At 42.4% G+C, this 17,314-nt stretch overlaps 1 protein-coding gene across 1 annotated transcript in view; it reads left to right on the top strand.

Moving 5' to 3' along the window:
- The window catches only part of arhgef37 (Rho guanine nucleotide exchange factor (GEF) 37), a 31,625-nt gene that overhangs the window by 8,146 nt on the left and 6,165 nt on the right, over nucleotides 1–17,314 (top strand). The window contains exons 3-12 of the mRNA XM_071920241.2: nucleotides 1,534–1,663; nucleotides 4,352–4,499; nucleotides 5,232–5,431; nucleotides 6,056–6,186; nucleotides 8,753–8,857; nucleotides 11,000–11,113; nucleotides 11,759–11,928; nucleotides 12,567–12,714; nucleotides 13,769–13,897; nucleotides 17,035–17,230. Of these exons, the coding sequence (XP_071776342.2) occupies nucleotides 1,534–1,663; nucleotides 4,352–4,499; nucleotides 5,232–5,431; nucleotides 6,056–6,186; nucleotides 8,753–8,857; nucleotides 11,000–11,113; nucleotides 11,759–11,928; nucleotides 12,567–12,714; nucleotides 13,769–13,897; nucleotides 17,035–17,230 (1,471 nt within the window). The remainder of the gene's footprint in view (nucleotides 1–1,533; nucleotides 1,664–4,351; nucleotides 4,500–5,231; nucleotides 5,432–6,055; nucleotides 6,187–8,752; nucleotides 8,858–10,999; nucleotides 11,114–11,758; nucleotides 11,929–12,566; nucleotides 12,715–13,768; nucleotides 13,898–17,034; nucleotides 17,231–17,314) is intronic.

Below are 17,314 nucleotides of genomic sequence, written 5' to 3' on the forward strand. Positions count from 1 at the left end.
GAGAGAGATGGAAATGAAAAGGAAAAAGGAGTGGAAGTGGTAAACTATGGACTGATGAGGTAAGGAGGGAGTGGAACAAGGGGGAAAATGGGCGAATGGATGGTGAGATAGGACATAAAGAGAGAGATTTGTCTGGGTTATGTGGCGTTAGTCAAAGGTAATATTGAGAGAGCAAATGCAAATGTGTGATACAGTAATGGATGGGTGGAATTAAGGAGATGGTGATATGAAAGAGAGAGAGAGGTGTAAAAAGGTGAAGGACAAATACATGTAGAGGAATATGATTTTTCAGGGTTTTTTTTCAGGATTTTGGTTCTTTAACATACACCTTCCATTGATTTCTAATGGTAAATGACTATTTTCTGCCTTTTTGTGTCCCTTACCACCTCCCTGGTTGTAGCCGGAGAGAGAGGAGATGATAGATAGAGGAAAGGATCAGGGTCAAGGAGAGGGAGGGACGGCCGGGCGGAGAGAAACGTAGAATAAATATGGATGAATGATGCCATTGTCAGGCAGGAAAGTCGCTGGTTTGTTCTCTGTGGCGATGTGCAGATTGTTCAGTCTTCCAACACTAAGGGTGTCCACTGTTCTCCCATTAGAATAGAATGGAATAGAACAAAATGGGTCTTTATCAGCCGTGCGTTAGCATTTTTCTTGCACATCAAGAGAGCAGACATAACATGCATACATACATGCTCATTCATTGCATTAGTTAGACATTTATTATAACGTGTAAATCCATTTATTGCTTAAACTATACTGCAATTCATTAATTACACAACAGTTCATTCAGAAAGCATGACAACATCCTCAACAAAATTCACAAGTCGAATGTTTGTGTGAGTGAGGTGGCAAATCATAATCATACTTAAAAGTTAGCTTACATTTCACCAATGATTTTGCAGTCTGTGTAGATGAGTGCGTTGGTGCACATCATTTAGCCGGATGTCTGTGTTGTTTGTGCTGCGCTGCTGTAGCGTTCAGCCTCTGTTTGCTGGACAAATGTTTTGCCACACTGGACAGTCAGTCTCCCTTGGCTGCTTTGCACCAGTGAACTTATGCCAGTTGCACCCCAGATGTGATTTCACAGTTAACAGTTTGCCTCCGTTCAAGCGAGTGATTGCGTGCGCACGGCGTGATGGGATCGGTGACAACGTGAACCAGGCCCATGATGCGACAAGCAAAAGATGAGATGAGAGAACCAATCACATTTGGGCAAAAATCCAGTTGTCAAATTTTCCCCATCAGTAATTTTTTGTACCATGACAGTTTTTCAATTCTATTGTCCTTCCAAAAATACTAATTTGTGCAGGAAGAATAAAAATAAAATTATAAAAATAAAATTCCCAAGAGTGACAACTTATGATAGAGCAAAGCGAAGCGACCATGCCGAGTCTGCATGTACGGTTGAGTGCTAAACTACACGTGTAGGCAGAATGTCAGAGAGTTGGTTGTGAGTGTGCATGAAGGATATATCAGTAACATGTTTTTGGTGTGTGTGTGGGTGCTCCCCCCCCCCCCTCCCCCCCCCAGCCTCCTCTGGCCAACCTGGACAGCATGTTCCTGTACATCGAGGAGGTGATCGACGTGTCGGGGCGACTGCTCAGCCTGCTGGACCAGAAGCAGGTCCAGCCTGGAGATCCGCTCTTCCTGGAGACGCTCTGTAAGGGACACAACTGTCTTTGTTACACACACACACACACACACACACACACACACACACACACACACACACACACACACGCACGCTTGTCCCCCCATAATACACATAGCACATACCTGTAGGCTCTGAGCCACGCCTGAAATATTCATACAATCAAACCCAAATCTTTGTATCTGTGACTGGAAGTATTTTTATCTGGCTGGAATCCCATTTTTACCACCTGGACCTGAAAGTTTGTTGCCAGGCAATATCAGCCAAAAACTCCCCTCTGCTTATTGGCTGGAATTACCTTTGCTGCCTGGCAACATGAGCTTGTTCAACATTCCGCCAGGAAGCAGAGAGAACGCTGCTGATCTCAGGAACGCTGTTCTCTCTCTAGACAGATCAGATCGCTCTGTCCACACCAACAGGAAGGAAGTGAAGCCTTCACACCTCCTGTTATCACACATGCATGAGGGTATCTAGACGAGTTCACACCTACAATTCACATTCTGAGAAAGCCCTTTACACACACACACACACACACACACACACACACACACACACACACACACAGATCATTGTCAGGGCCATGGATACTTGGCAGCGTTCATTATGCCGTTTATTGCACAATAAAGCAAAGTCAGAGTGACAAAGTCGCAGCAGTAGAGTTTCTCTGTCCAAGTGTTTGACTAACGCAATATTTAATATTGTGGTGACAAGGGTATACTCCATGTTTTTAAGTCCAAGGAACACAACAGTAATAAGTCTTTGCATTTTTCTGCTAACCTTGATAATTTTGAGATGCATGTAAGTTTTTTTTTTAGACGTGTTTTAAAATTGTCAACTAAACTAAACAGGGAAAAATAATCCTGGCAGTCTTCTAGTTCACCTCACATGCAACTTCCTCGAATAAATAGGTGTGCCTGCATTCTTTCTGGAAAGATCAAACATGCTAGACTGACACATTCTTTATGGCTGTCTTAAGGGACATGACTTCCTCTTACAGAGAATACCACTCCTTTAAAAAAAAAATCACTATACTGTTGTCATGGCTGTGGTGAGGGACACATGGATGATTTTGGTAAATGGGTAAATTGACCAAAGGGCCAATCTGACAAAAACTTGGCGTAATCCTTTAAAGTGTAAGGGTCAAAGCAAGTGTGCCCCGACAAAAGACTTTTTTCACAAGCTGCCGTACTTCCGCAGGATATAGCTTGGTTCTCACCATTGCCAGCAATGTTAAAAAGCCAGTCTGTCATCACTTATTTTGTGTTTCAACATAATGTATAACACAATACAGGTGTTGTCAATGACATATCTTTCTGTTTCTGTTGTCAGATGACTGCGAACTATAAAAAAAAAAGTGATTTGATCGAGAGTCACACAATGCTAACAGTACAGAAATTAGCGTTAGCCTTGGTTAGCCAGTTAGCATGTTGTGACCCTCGATCACAGTTACTTGCGCAGTCGTCTGACAACAGAAACAGAAAGATATGTCATTGACAACACCTGTATTGTGTTATACATTATGTTGAAACACAAAATAAGTGATGACAGAGTTATGGGAGACAGAAAGTTTGCTTCTTAACATTGCTGGCAGCGGTGAGAACCGAGCTATATCCTGCAGTACGGCAGCCATGTTTGTGAAAAAGGTCTACAGATTCAACAAAATATTCCTCTTTACCATAGAACGATCATGGATAATAGCGAAGTGGGAAATCAAAACTTAGAAGAAAAGGTGGAAAGGATTTTTTATTTACACATCAAGACAGTTGTATATTAGCAAAAGTAGAAGAAGAAGACATGGGAAAGGGGTAAGAAAGTGAAAGTGAAGGATTGTTTTCCCACCTAACTCTAGACACCAGACTCTTGTCCAGACATGTCTAGACGCATGATGATCATAATGACACTTAACTGTTCAACTAGAGAGTGTGCTTCCAATCAAAATGGCAGTAGCTACACTGAAAGCATGACTTGTGTTTCACTAAATGGCTCCAAAATGAGCTATTTTTGCAGAGTTTGCGGAGTCGTACCCACTCATAGATGCACACAGCTGGATACTTGCAGGGTCCAGCTAACTCACTAGCAGTACTATTAGTCTCTGTGCCTGTTTGCATTTCAAAGTTGTGTTTTGGTCTCCTGACAATGCAAACTCAGGTCAAATGTATTCATAAAGCGCTTTTAACAAACAGGTTTCTCACAGTGTTTTACAGAAAAAACTAGACCAATTAAAGGGGGAAAAAAAGTAACAAGGCAAGGCAAAGACCAAGTACATCTCAAACTCTAACTGACATTGGAGGCAAGTGTTTATGTATAATTTGATAAGACGGACATCATTGTAAACAAAATTGTAAAATAGATATGGAGATTTTGTTCAATGACAATCTCAAAATATGTGGTTTGGGTGGGAGTCTACAACTGGGGTTTTCTACCCCACTTGTGTGTTATTCTATATTATTATATCTATACAGTACAGAGCTAAACGCAGTAAGTTCAATCTTGGTTAAAAATTAGATTTTGTCTTTTTTTGTCAGCGGAAGAAAAGAGAATAAAGAAAATCTCCTCTAACTTACAAAATCAAAGTTTAAAAGATCTTACAAGTCACTCGGCAGGGCAAAAGCCAGTTTCTTCTGTTTCACACTAAAAGAGCACCGTGTCAAGTTAAATCAAATCTCTAAAGTGTATATTTGTTTGTCTTTCTGGCAGGTGATTCGTTCCTCAGCCTGTCTTCAGACATCGAGGCGGCCTATAAGGAATACTTGGCCAACTACAACAACGTTACCGCTGTGGAGAACGACTACAAACAGAAGGAGGCGCTCTGGACCGAGATCGTCAGAGTCATCAAGACCTCAGCGTACGTTCAGATCATCTTCTGTTGTTTCCGACACTAATCATGCATACAGTCGTGGTGCAGCAAGACGATTTGGATAAAAGTGTCTACACCTCAGACGTGAAGATGTGAAAAAAAACTTTCTTCTTCAGGCATAAATAGAGTCCCTGCCTCGTCTAGGGTCCCAGGAAGTGTTCCATTCATTTTTAGCATTGAGGCATCATTTAAAAATAGCTGCAGCAAGTGGTTACAAATATGAATCTTTTTTTTTTAGCATAAAAGGCGTGATAGACATATCTTTGTAGGCCACTGCCACAGTGACAAGGATACAGCTCCACTGACGAAACGTACAATGTTATATGATTTTTTTCCTATTAAACATCGATTGCTGCACACCTAAATAGTCTTGATTGCGAGGGCAAAAAGAGAAAAAATATGCCAAAAATATCAAAAATGAAAACGAGGTGCAGGGTGGCTTTGTGGTTGGAGAGGCTGTCAACTTATTAAAAGGTCAGAGGCTTGATTCCTGTCCTCTAGCAAGACACTGAACCCCTAGCTAATTACTCATTGCAAGTTGATAAGAGCACCAGCAAAATGCCTAAAATGGAAAAAATGTCAAGTGGGTGAACAAAAGAGACACTCAATGCAGCAACTGCATTACAATACGCCACAGATTTACCGCTCACCTTTCGGTCATTACAGTATCATCAGGTGAGTGTTGAATGTTGCCGTTCCTCTCTCCGTTCCTCTGTCCAGGCCTGAGGTGAACGCCACCTCTCTGAGTTTCTTCCTGGTGATGCCGGTGCAGCGGATCGCCCGCTACCCGCTCCTCCTGCAGACCATCCAGAAACACACGGACCCGGCTCACCCTGCGTACTCGCTGCTGGAGCAGACCGCTCACACCGCCGTAGCCTTAAACTGCCGCATCAACGAGTACAAACGCTTCAGAGAAGTCGGTGAGAGGGATTACCGTCATGACTACCTGCTACTATCATATGATCTGATAGCAGTGAATGTGTAATGTAAAAAATACACCAATATGTACTGTGTAGCTCAATGGGTAGATAAAGCCACCAATGGGACTGTAAGGCCATTTCTGTAAAAGCAGCCACCAAAAGGCATGTGTTGCAGTGTTAAATAAGGAGGACTGATTATATTTGGGTTTTTTTATAATGTCTTTTTTACAATAAGACCACGACCATGATATATATATATATATATATATATATATATAGTAATGTTCCAGATGCAGCCAAAAAGGCAAGTTAACTTCAGCCAAGAGGCAGAAGTTAAGGCTATAAAATAAAGTGATAACAAGTGAATGCTTTATTTTAGTCTGATTTGTAAAGACAGATATAGTTCTTTTTCAAAATGAAGACAGTTACAGAAAGTGACGTTAGTGCAACAGATGCTGGTATAAGTAGGCTACAAGGGAAAGCTAATGTGACAACAGCAATATTGGAGTAGATCTGTTGCGTGTACAATGTCAAAACCCTGGGCACTGTCACCCCAAAAGTTGTATGCATCACTATCTTAACTCTAACTCTAACTCTTAACTGCCCCTTGTCTTTTGACTGTAGCTGACAAATACAAGAAGACGGAGACGCTGACCATCAAGGACAAGATCAACCGCCTCAACAGCCACAGCATCGCTAAGAAGACGGCAAGACTCAGCCAGCACATCAAACACGAGACTGGGATGGCAGCTAAGGTAGGCGAGCTAGAAGGACAACTCCTGCCATCGTGTGGAAACTTTGAAACTCTTGAGTTTTGCCATTTTCCATTTTCTTTTCTTACTTAAATTTGAAAGCTTATATGTTTCTTTGATGTTTGGATTGGTTTCATGGCCCTAAGACCCATGAAATCCATTCAAAGCACACGGTTAAAAACTTCAAAAAAATAACGGGGATAAGTGCGAAAAGGAGTTAGTTTTTCCTCAATTGCTGTACGGTGGATACTTTTGGAGGTCCAAGTATTTCCTCTAACAGCGGTGAAATGTAGCCACACAAAACCAATTCATAACCCGCCGTGAAAACAAGTCATTTTATCTCAAGTCCTGGAAGGTTTTTGGCCATCAGCAGCAAAATGTAGCTATGAGCACGACATGGCAAACACCTCAATAAAACCTCTTTCTCACTGTTATCTCAATTTTATCGCCCAGCAAATAAAAGACAGTACACACAAAGACTGTACACACATCTGTCATAATATAACCATATAGCTGTCTCTCTGTGCCATAAAGCTGTTCCCCTTGGACTCGACTAAAGTGGTGTTGACTACATCCCGGCTGACAGTTTAACATCACTTACTGCTTGTACACACAGCTGTTCTGACTGTTTGTGGGCGGCTACAGTTTTCACCAAGGAAAATATGCTATGTATTTATACAAATCATTTATTTTTTGCTGCTTTCATATTATCTTTCATAGCATTACGTCGTTTTGATGAGTTAACAAGCGCTACATAGGTAGCATTAATTGAAAATAAACCGAAAAAATTACTATCTTACCATCGACCCAAACAATGAATGCAGCTGTTGTCCAAGCATCGTTTTTGAGACGTTCATTCCTGTCGTCTTTAAAATAAAAGTTGTAGAGAAGCTTTGAATGTGTGTAATCAACTTCTCCGTTTTGCTGTTGCCAGGCAGAACTATTGTTCATGAAACTAAATCACATTGGTTGGGAAACGATGTATTGCAGAAAGTTGATGGCCGATAACCGTGAAAAGTTCAAATGTTGCCAAATTTTCTTGGCCGACTTCTTGCTGAGCGTCCGCACATCAAGGCAACAATCAACAAGGCAAAGTGTAACGTCAAAAATTCATCTCTGTCAGAAAGGGAAGATTTTTCGCAATTCCTGAAAAGTTGACATTGGGCAGCAGGGTGGCGTAGTGTGTAGGGAGACCTTGCTTCAACGGGAGGATCTGGGTTCAAGCCCGTAGTTTGACCCTGACCTCTGACCTCTGACCTCCCTGTCGAGGAGGGGGAAGAGAAGAGATCCCCAATGAGGATCAATGAAGTATCACATTACATTAATGTTCCTGGATGTTAATGACCCTAAGCTAAACTCTCTGGGCCACTGAGCCATAAAACCGTCTTCCAGTCCTCACCCTGCCTCCGGCTGCACCTCAGTAGTTAATAATTAACCAGAGCGGTGTTAAACCTGCAGAGAGAACAGATGATATGACCTGTTCATGAACTGGCTGTCTTTCTCTGGGCCGCTGCACCCGTGTTACACCTTGCTGCTTCACATAATGTGGACGACTCCCCAAGGCGCCATCCACTGCTGCGCTTACACTTGACATTTCAATATGGATTTTGAGATCTGATCAAAGAGTTTTTTTTGAGAACACATCTATAGACATCCACACTCGGCCTGAAAACGCCAGATATATCTGTATTTGTTTTAAATGTTACCGTCATCATTCTGTTTTCCCACTCTTGGTCTTTTTTCATGCTCATATGCGACTTTGCAGCTGGATTGCATGAAGAGTATGCAGAAATGTGATCACAGTGCGAGCCGAACCACTTCTAAATCAGATTTTGAGGCTCTACAAAACCCCAAACCCAATTTTTTTTGTGCATCCAGATCTGTCATTTAATGCTTTCTGTTGTGAGCGGACGATTTAAAAAGCTGCATTGAAACAACAAGTGTAACCTAAGAGGACAGAATGGAGCGGTGGCACCTACACTGTGTGCATGTAGTATTAATATTGAATGATGAATGTTGTAAGACTTTGTAGAAAGGCGGTGAAGCTCGGATGGGGAGCAGCTACATGGGTAGAAACCATGTTGACAAAATGCATCTGCCTATACAAACCTGTGTTCTTTAATCTTCATGGGGAATCTGAGGTTTTGTACTTAGGTTGATTTCATAGAACATGTCACTTTGCAAATGCTCTTGCAAATCTTAGGCTATTAAATCTTAAAATTACACGTGTAACATCATCCCAGCGGTTCTTAAACAATTCCAACCTGGCAACTAAATAAGGAATTCTCTCATCCTGGGACTCATGAAAATATACTGAACAAAAATATAAATGCGACATGTAAAGTTTTGGCCCCATGATTCATAAGATAAAATACTTGGGACTTGACATGAGACTTGTGCCTCAAGACTTGAGACTGACTTGGTCTCACCTCAGATAATTCTTGTGTTGGGAACCCACTGACCAAAGCCCAGTGAACGATTTTGAGTCCTGACACATTAAGAAAGAAACCAGCTTGTTATCCCGTCATTAGACAAATGTTCTGTATGTCTCCTCTGTGTTCTGTCCCAGCTGGTGGACGAGGAGTTTGACGCCCTGGAAGGTTTCTTTTACGTCTTGGAGAACGGGATCCTGGAGCTGCTGGAGAACGTGGAGACGTACCTGCACCATCTACAGGTAGGGGAGCAAATTTTGCACATAACATCCCTCTTTTTCAGCATCATCCCTCTTCACACTCACTTTCAGTTAGGGCTGGGCGATATTGCCAAAATCAAATATCACAATAATTTTGACCCAATACCTCGATATCGATAATGTGACGATATTTTGGGGATGACTTTCGGTGCTTTCAGAAGATATTTACACATGAGAAAATTATTAGCATTAGTGGGCTAATGTGCATGTGATGGTGAAGCAGGTAGAGGCATTCAATGTTCATTTCACTCTAGAGCGCTAGAACAGGCAAATAACAAGTTCAGAAATTGTATAACTATAAAAGATAACTGTAACGCAGCCTTTAAGACCAAGAAAAGACAACATTTAAGCTATATCACGATATTACGATAACCAAAATCCCAGAGGATCTCTAGTCTGATATCACAATATCGATATTATATCAATATATCGCCCAGCTCTACTTTCAGCTTTCTGGTCATTTTGGGGTTTAGTGCCTTGCTCAAAGACACCTCGACCGTAGTTCTTGAATGAAGGGAGTTCATATCTCTTCCCTCAGTCAGATTTTACCGGTCAGTCCATGGAAAACCTCACAAGTTACCAGTGGACAACATGCAGCTTTAAACTGGCAAAGTTATTCATGAGCAAGTTGCTGTGTGTTGATGAGTCAGCCGGTGTAAACTCAGACCTTCCTCCAGAGCCTGAGGTCAAACACGCAGGATTTTCTGCTGTGTACCTTTCCACTCTAAAATTATCCTCTGAGGAAACTGTGTTTTTTTTCCCCCTCCTCTTTTTATTCCTAACCAGAGGCGTCTCCTCTCAACAAGGATTAGCGTTGTATCCCCTTCTTTTTCACATTTTCCTACTTCTTTTATATACAGCCCTTTTTCTCATTTCCCCCCTTTCTGTTCTTATTTTCCTTCCTTCTTTTTCTCTCTCTCCTCTTCTCTCTACTGCTGTATCTGTTTCTCTGTTCTTATTTTTTTCAAAAGTTTAGTTTACAGTTTACCATTTAGGCATTTAGCTGATGCAATTTCAACAGTGACTTATTATAACTGCAACATGAACTCAGTTTAATTTTACATTAAAAGCACATGAAGCACTTTTATTAATGCAGCTCTTACATATTGATGTGTAACTTGTGTAGATGTGTAATTTGTGTAGTTGTAAATCCATTTTTCTACCTACTTTCTTCCTGTATGTCTTCCTTCCTTCCTTCCTTCCTTCCTTCCTTCCTTCCTTACCTTCCTTCCTTACGGTTGGGGTTGTTGTTCACAATTGTTTAATGTTTCTCTTGTATATTCATGGTGAGTATCACCAAGAAACACTCCCAACAAGCTGTGGTTTGTATGGGCCCAAAGATTCTTAGTCTGACCAGCAGCTAAAAAAAACCCCAAAAGTATTTATTTTATAATGATATGAAACAGAGAAAAGCTGCAAATCTTAGCATTTGTGAAGCTGTAACCAGCAAATTCTTGGTATTTTTACTTGATAAAAGACTAAAACAATTAATCTGTTGATCGATTTACCGATTAATCAATCTCGGAACCCATTGTCTATCGGTCTGACGACGATTAGACTCTGAGGGCGATGGCCAATATTTCGGGGTTTCCGGTGTAGCCATCGGACATCCAGGCCAAGACTTCCTCTTCCGTGCGCCGGTCATTGTTTACAGTCCGATTAGCAACTTGAGACGCGAGACTGGAGTTTAAGTTGAGAGACGACGTCTCATATGCAGATATCTGTTTATAGAGATTAGCCGAAATGTCGTCTGGACCTAAAACACCTACAAAAAGTATCGATGTTTGTGTATTGTGTGGAGAAACGTTCGACTCAAGTTGCTAATCGGACTGTAAACAATGACCGGCGCACGGAAGAGGAAGTCTTGGCCCGGCTGTCCGCTGGCTACACCGGAAACCCCGAAATATTGGCCGTCGCCCCCAGAGTCTAATCGTTGTCAGACCGATAGACGTTGGGTTCCGAGATTGCTGATTAATTGACTAATTGTTTCAGCACTAAAAATAAGTCAATGTTGGTTAATTCCATAATCCCACAATCAGCCTGTTAATCAGAAGTAGTCTAGGAATATAAAACCTGTGCAGGGTACAACAGTGTCACACTCAGCTCTTCTTCGTTGGTCTCCAGAGGTTCCTGGCCGCCAAAACAGAGGAGTTCGACTTGGACATGGACGGAGAGAAGCCGGCCGTGTCCTACAAGGAGATCACCACCGCTCTCAGACAATGGATACTTCCTACATTTGTGAGTCAAGTTGATATTTTGTTCTTGGCAGGGCGATGCAGGAAATACAGACTTAACACACTACACAATTAGATTTGTAAATTCCCATCAAAACCACATAGTTTCTTTGGGCCTCGTGAGGGGTTTCGTTCCAAAGCTACTGTTTACTTTCACAATAGACTGCAGGGGATACTGGCATTGAGTTGTGCTTGTCTAAGTGTTTCTCTCTGCTAGAGAGTCACATGTATTCTCCGAGGATTCATATTACACTTGTCACACCAGTGTCCGATTGGTATGCCGCTCTGTCCTCTTTGCCCTGTCTTTCCTGTCTATTAGTCCCTTCCTAGCCACCTTAACAGTCAGTTTAAGGATTGATTTAAAACATTTCTTGTTAACTGTCAAAGCCGTACATGGTTTGTCTCCAGCTTACATTTCAGAGCCGTCTATCGGCAGACAAAAGTCTTCTGAAGAACTAAAGGTGACTGAGCATTTGAAATCAAGGCCTAAACCTTGGAAGAATTTGCCTGGAGAAAGACATTCATCTAGATGTCCTGAACATCATTGAAAAGCCAGTTTATAGGATTTAGGCCTGAACACACATTCACAGAACACTTTGCCAATGTCGAACATAATTAACATGCAGATCACTCCTCTCCCTCCGTCCAGGAGAAGAGGATGCAGACGTTGATCCACAAGCCGCTGTGTGCGCTCCGTGACCTCCTGGTGGGCCCGAGGAACCTGATCAGGAAGAGGCTGGACAAGCTGCTCGACTACGAAATGATAGAAGCCAGATCCACTCTGAGCTACGAGGAGCAGGCTGTGGCCAACACATACAGGTACAGAGAGGGGGGAGGTTGGGATGGTGGCTGGAGGGACCGTCCCGTAACTGGAGGGGTCACAGGTTTGATCCGTGTAGATAGACGATGCATCCATCTCTGTTGAAGTCATGAGCAAGACACTGTCTGATATCCTCTCCTCTCCTTTCCTCTCTTCCTTTCTCCTCTCTCCTCTCCTCTCCTCTTCTCTTCGTTTCTCCTCTCTCCTCTCCTCGTCTTCATTTCTCCTCTCTCCTCTCTCCTCTCCTCTCCTTTGTTTCTCCTCTCTCCTTCTCTCTCCTCTCTCCTCCTCTCCTCTCCTCTCCTCTCCTCCTCTCTTTCCCTCTCCTCTCCTCCTCTCCTCTCCCCTCCTCTCCTCTCCTCTCTCCTCTCCTCCTCTCTCCCCTCCTCTTCTCTCCTCTCCTCTCTTCTTCTCCTCTCCTCTCTCCTCTCCTCTCCTCTCCTCCTCTTCATTTCTCCTCTCTCCCCTCCTCTCCTCTCTTTCCCTCTCCTCCTCTCCTCCTCTCCTCTCCTCTCCTCTCTCGTTTCCTCTCTCTCCCCTCTTCTCCTCCTCTCCTCCTCCTCTCTCCTCTCCTCTCCTCTTCTCCCCCCTCTTCTCCTCTTCTCCTCCTCTCTCCTCCTCTCCTCTCCTCTCTCAGGACGATCAACACGTTGCTCCTTAACGAACTCCCTCAGTTTAACGGCCTGGCTCTGCAGATGATGTGGAGCACGTTGGGGACGTTCAGCTGTCTGCATAAAGACTTGGCTTCAGACATGGAGCAGCTGTTTCAGGGCTTCGCACAGCAGGTAACAACACTATAAACACTATGATGTGAAATCCAGCGGGAATCGAACCCCTAACCCCCCGGCTGTGTTAGTGCCATGCTCTAAACAACACAGATAGTATGATCTGCACTCAAAAGGCAGGACACATGTTCCTTTTTTTACATTTAATCATTCAAGCCAACTTTCTGTCTCCTCCGACTCCCGTCTGTGATAATAATAATAATAATCGTAATAATAATAAACTTTATTTGTACAGCACTTTTCAAAAAGCAGAGTTTACAAAGTGCTTTACATAAAATTAAAAAAAATCAAAGCAATACACACGGTTCCATGTAAAACAATAAAAGTAGACACAACAAAACAGTAAAATAAACTAATAAGAATACCTAAATAAATGAAATTATAAGAGGGGCAATCACTTATTTTGTGTTTCAACATAGCGTATAACACAATACAGGTGTTGTCACTGACATGTCTTTATGTTTTTGTTGTCAGACGACTGCAAGACTATAAAAAGTGATTAGATCGAGGGTCATAAAATGCTAACTGGCTAACCAAGGGTCATTTCTGGGCTGTTCAAATCACTTTTTTTTTTAATAGTAAGTAAGTAAAGTTTATTTATATAGCACCTCTTGCAGTCATCTGACAACAGAAACATAAAGATATGTCAGTGACAACACCTGTATTGTGTTACGCACTATGTTGAAACACAAAATAAGGGATCACAGACAGAGTTATGGGTGACAGAAAGTTGGCTTTTTAACATTGCTGGCAATGGTGAGAACTGATCTATATCCTACTAAGACAAAGCGGAAGTATGTCAGCCATGTTTGTGAAAAGGGTTTATAGAAATCAGCTGAGTGTATTTTAGGTGGATGACTATGATTCTACATTACAGCCAATCGATGATCCTCCATACAATAATACACAATAAAGACATCAAGCCTTCACGACTTTTAAAGGATAAATTGAATTTTCGTTGTTGCTCTTCTAAACCTCTCCTCTTCCTGTGTTTCTCTCTCTCCCTCTTTCTCTCTCTCTCTCTCTCTCTTCCTCTCCCTCCATCTCCTTCCAGCTCCCTCACAGCTCTCTGGAGTCCGGTGCATTCTGGGAGTGGGCGGAGTGTGCGGCGCTGGAGGGGGCGAGGCGGCTGGAGACGGTGTGCCGAAACGTGGAGGAAACGCTCAATGCCCCCATCGTCCAGGTTGGTACCGATGGAGCTGGAGTAGTGTTGTTGCTCGGGAACAGTGGGGAGTAACTTGGGTGTGTGTGTGTGTGTGTGTGTGTGTGTGTATATTTACATGCATGTTCTTGTCCACCCACACCGCATACTGCTAGATACTCATTTGATAAACTTTCACTGTCGGTTTCCCCTTCCCTGTTCCTTTACCTCCTTGCTGAACTCAAAATCTTCTCAATGGTTTGTTCTGTTCTTGGTGCGATGAGCAGGCGGTGATTTAAATTTTTAAATTGTAAGTGCAAATTATTCCTATTTTTCCACCTGTATCAAAGGGGGCGTTGTTCGAACACCATGCTCTTGTTCTGCCTGCTTCTCATTCATACAGTTCTTACCTGGGAGCTGCCCAGTACAAAGGAAGATCCACTGGATTAGAGCTCCTTTCTATTAGACTTTATTTGATGCAGCGTTTCGATCCTAAGGTCTTCATTGTATTTGGCCGATGTAGACCTAAGGGTTGAAACGTCGTCAAATAAAGTCTAAAATAAGTGAGTTCTAATCCAGTTTTTGAACCACTTTTCATGTTTCTTTTGTCCAGCACCTGGCCTAAAAATAAGTTAGATATGCACACTTCTACTTTCCTGAGTCTCTCCTGCAGTGTCCACTGAGGCAGTTGGGGGTTTCAGTGCCTTGCTCAGGGGAACGTCAGTTGTTGAGGGAGGAGAGGAGAGTGTTTCTTTTTCACTTTCCCCACCCAGGTTTTCCCGTCCGACCTCACATTCAAACTGTCAGTCTTCCGGTGACAAACTCACCTGTCTAGACCCCTCTGGACACTGTACATATTAATATGCATGTTCAATGACGACCAATGATCAGCACTGTTGGGCGAAAACTTTGTAACTCCAATATTGGGGATTTTCATGTTTTAATTGAAGGATCACAAAGATAAGATTAAGATAAGATTATACATTTCTACAACCTGTGGGCTGACTAAACCCTTTAAAAACCCATTGGATAAACTCTAAAATGCATGAAAATGAGGCTATTTTTCTTAGTTCCTGAAGAGCTGACATTTTAGAGGTACAAGGTTTTCACCTGACAGCAGCAATATAACCTGGTTTTTGATTCAGTCTTGTGATTAAACGTTGAGGTGGGACTCAACAGGCTGTAAGTTGTTCACAATACCATCAACACAATAGTCAGTAAATCACCTGTCATTGGACGCCTGATCTGAATCGGAAATGCTTTTATTCACAAAGTACAGCAGGTGCACAAGGAATTTGAAGCGGTTAATTGGTGGCGACACGTCCAAAACATTCATACATTACCACAATACCACAAGTTCCACAATACAGGATTGACACACGAGATGCAGGATAAAACGTAGCCGGACAGACAAGACGTCCAGTATGACAGTAGACTGAATAGAAACTCACTACAATCAGGGATGTAGTAGAAAAAACTCACCTAAAATCAAGTTTACCAACCTTTATATTTGCAGAATAGAGTTTACCACCTTTTAGGCTGGCATGCATCTTATTGAGATAAATTCATAAGTAAGTAGTATCAAACTGATGTAAGTTACCTGAGGATACAGTCTTTTAAGGCAAAATAAAACAACATACATAAGTGCTTTTCTGAAAATAGAATTGGTCTTTGGTGGTTATACATTATTATACACTGGAATATTTGGTAACAGAGTGAGAGAGATGATGAACAAACATATTCTCATGAGGAAAATCTCTAGTTTGCATTCCTCATTTCCCCAAACATTCCTGATATGAAAATGTGTTTGTTTTGTGGTCCGGTGTCTATTGACATGTGATTATTGACCTGATAATCATCGTTCCTGTGCGAGGTGATTTCACTGCAGGCGTGTGGATCATTAGGCTGAACCAACACTCACTCTGACATGCGGCGCTGCTGCCTGCGTTTCCTGCTTGGCTTCATGTCAGATGTCATAAACTAGGTCAAATTCCTTCAACCCGCCAGGCAGCTTACATACATAACATAACTTATAACTGCATGAACTGGATGCACAGGTCGAATAATTTCTCATAAATCATGTTCCATATCAACAGCTTGGACATCAAGGAATATAGTGAGAGGATGGTGATAATGGTTTTTACATTTAAAGTGATAATGTGCAAGATTCTTCTAATAATATAACGATGTTGGTGTCCCATGGTTTAGAGCAAGTAAGAACTAAAAGGCTTGGTCGTCTGAGGACAGATTTTACAGAGGTGTCCTTCCTGTAAATATGACCCATTAGGTACATAAAGATCAGTTCCTATGTTCCAAGATGGCGATTGATAAGTCGTATAGGTATAGAGGTTTGTTTGTATAGTGGAATATGATAAAAGAATATTTCTGTTTTTTATGATTATCCTTAATTACCTTAATTTCTTTCTTTTTTAATGTCATTTTACGACACAAATTGTGCATTTCTTTGTGTTTTATGTGAAGCACATTGAATTTGCCTTGTGTATGAAATGTGCTATATAAATAAAGCGTGCCTTGCCTTGACTTGCCTATAGACACTCAGTGTAGACCGCAGCTAATATACGATAGCGAAACTTCCCAGTTAAAAAGAAAAAGAGCCACATCTTCATCGCTCCTCATCCTCGCTTCTCATCTTGGAGTGTTTTTCATCTTTGAAAGACAACGCCGCCGCTCACTCTAGTTTTGGCTCGGAGACGTTCGCTTTGGCTTTTTTTAGCAGCTTGCCTTCCTCCGAGCGGTTAATGTGTCATGGTGGCTGCCGCTGCTCATGCTAACTGCCCAGTTCTTCTTCTTCTGTTTATTCCAAACAAACCTCTGATGCTGCTGCCGGAAACGTAAAACGCATCACTTCCCGTGCGCCAGAGGAAAGAGGTACTCGCTCGTAGGTGTTTAGAACTGCAGATGTAAAAGCTTTTATGCTCTGGATATAGGTTGAATCCCTATTGTATGGTATCAGTTATTTATATGAAAAAGTTGTGGATTATGAGATGAGGAGATTTGTACTTTTTTGTCCTCAAAATTCACCAGTCACCGTTGCTATTTTACCAGCTGGATTTGCCTTTAGAATACTGAATATTGGTTCTGTTTATTCTAGTTCTATCCATCAAACACTTTATTCTACTCTATTCTAACGCTCTCCCTGCCTGTCTGTCTGCTCCCAGCCTCTGAGCCCGTCCTCTCAGCGCCGTCTGAAGCAGCTGACCCAGGCGCACGGCTCCGGGAAGATCTACCAGGTGACGGGCGCGGTGGTGGGCAGCCGGGACCTGGACCTGAACCTGGCCCGGGGCGAGCTGGTGGCCATCATCAGCGAGGCCGACAGCCGGGGAGATAAGAGACGATGGCTGGTCGACGCAGGGGGTAAGAACCAACCGGCTGCTGGGTCTCCATCTCTGTTGCTGTGGTGTTTCTGCACTGCACTTCCCACAGATCACCTGTCAATCA

Source organism: Centroberyx gerrardi, chromosome 16 (genome assembly GCF_048128805.1).
Source record: "Centroberyx gerrardi isolate f3 chromosome 16, fCenGer3.hap1.cur.20231027, whole genome shotgun sequence".
NCBI lineage: Eukaryota > Metazoa > Chordata > Actinopteri > Beryciformes > Berycidae > Centroberyx > Centroberyx gerrardi.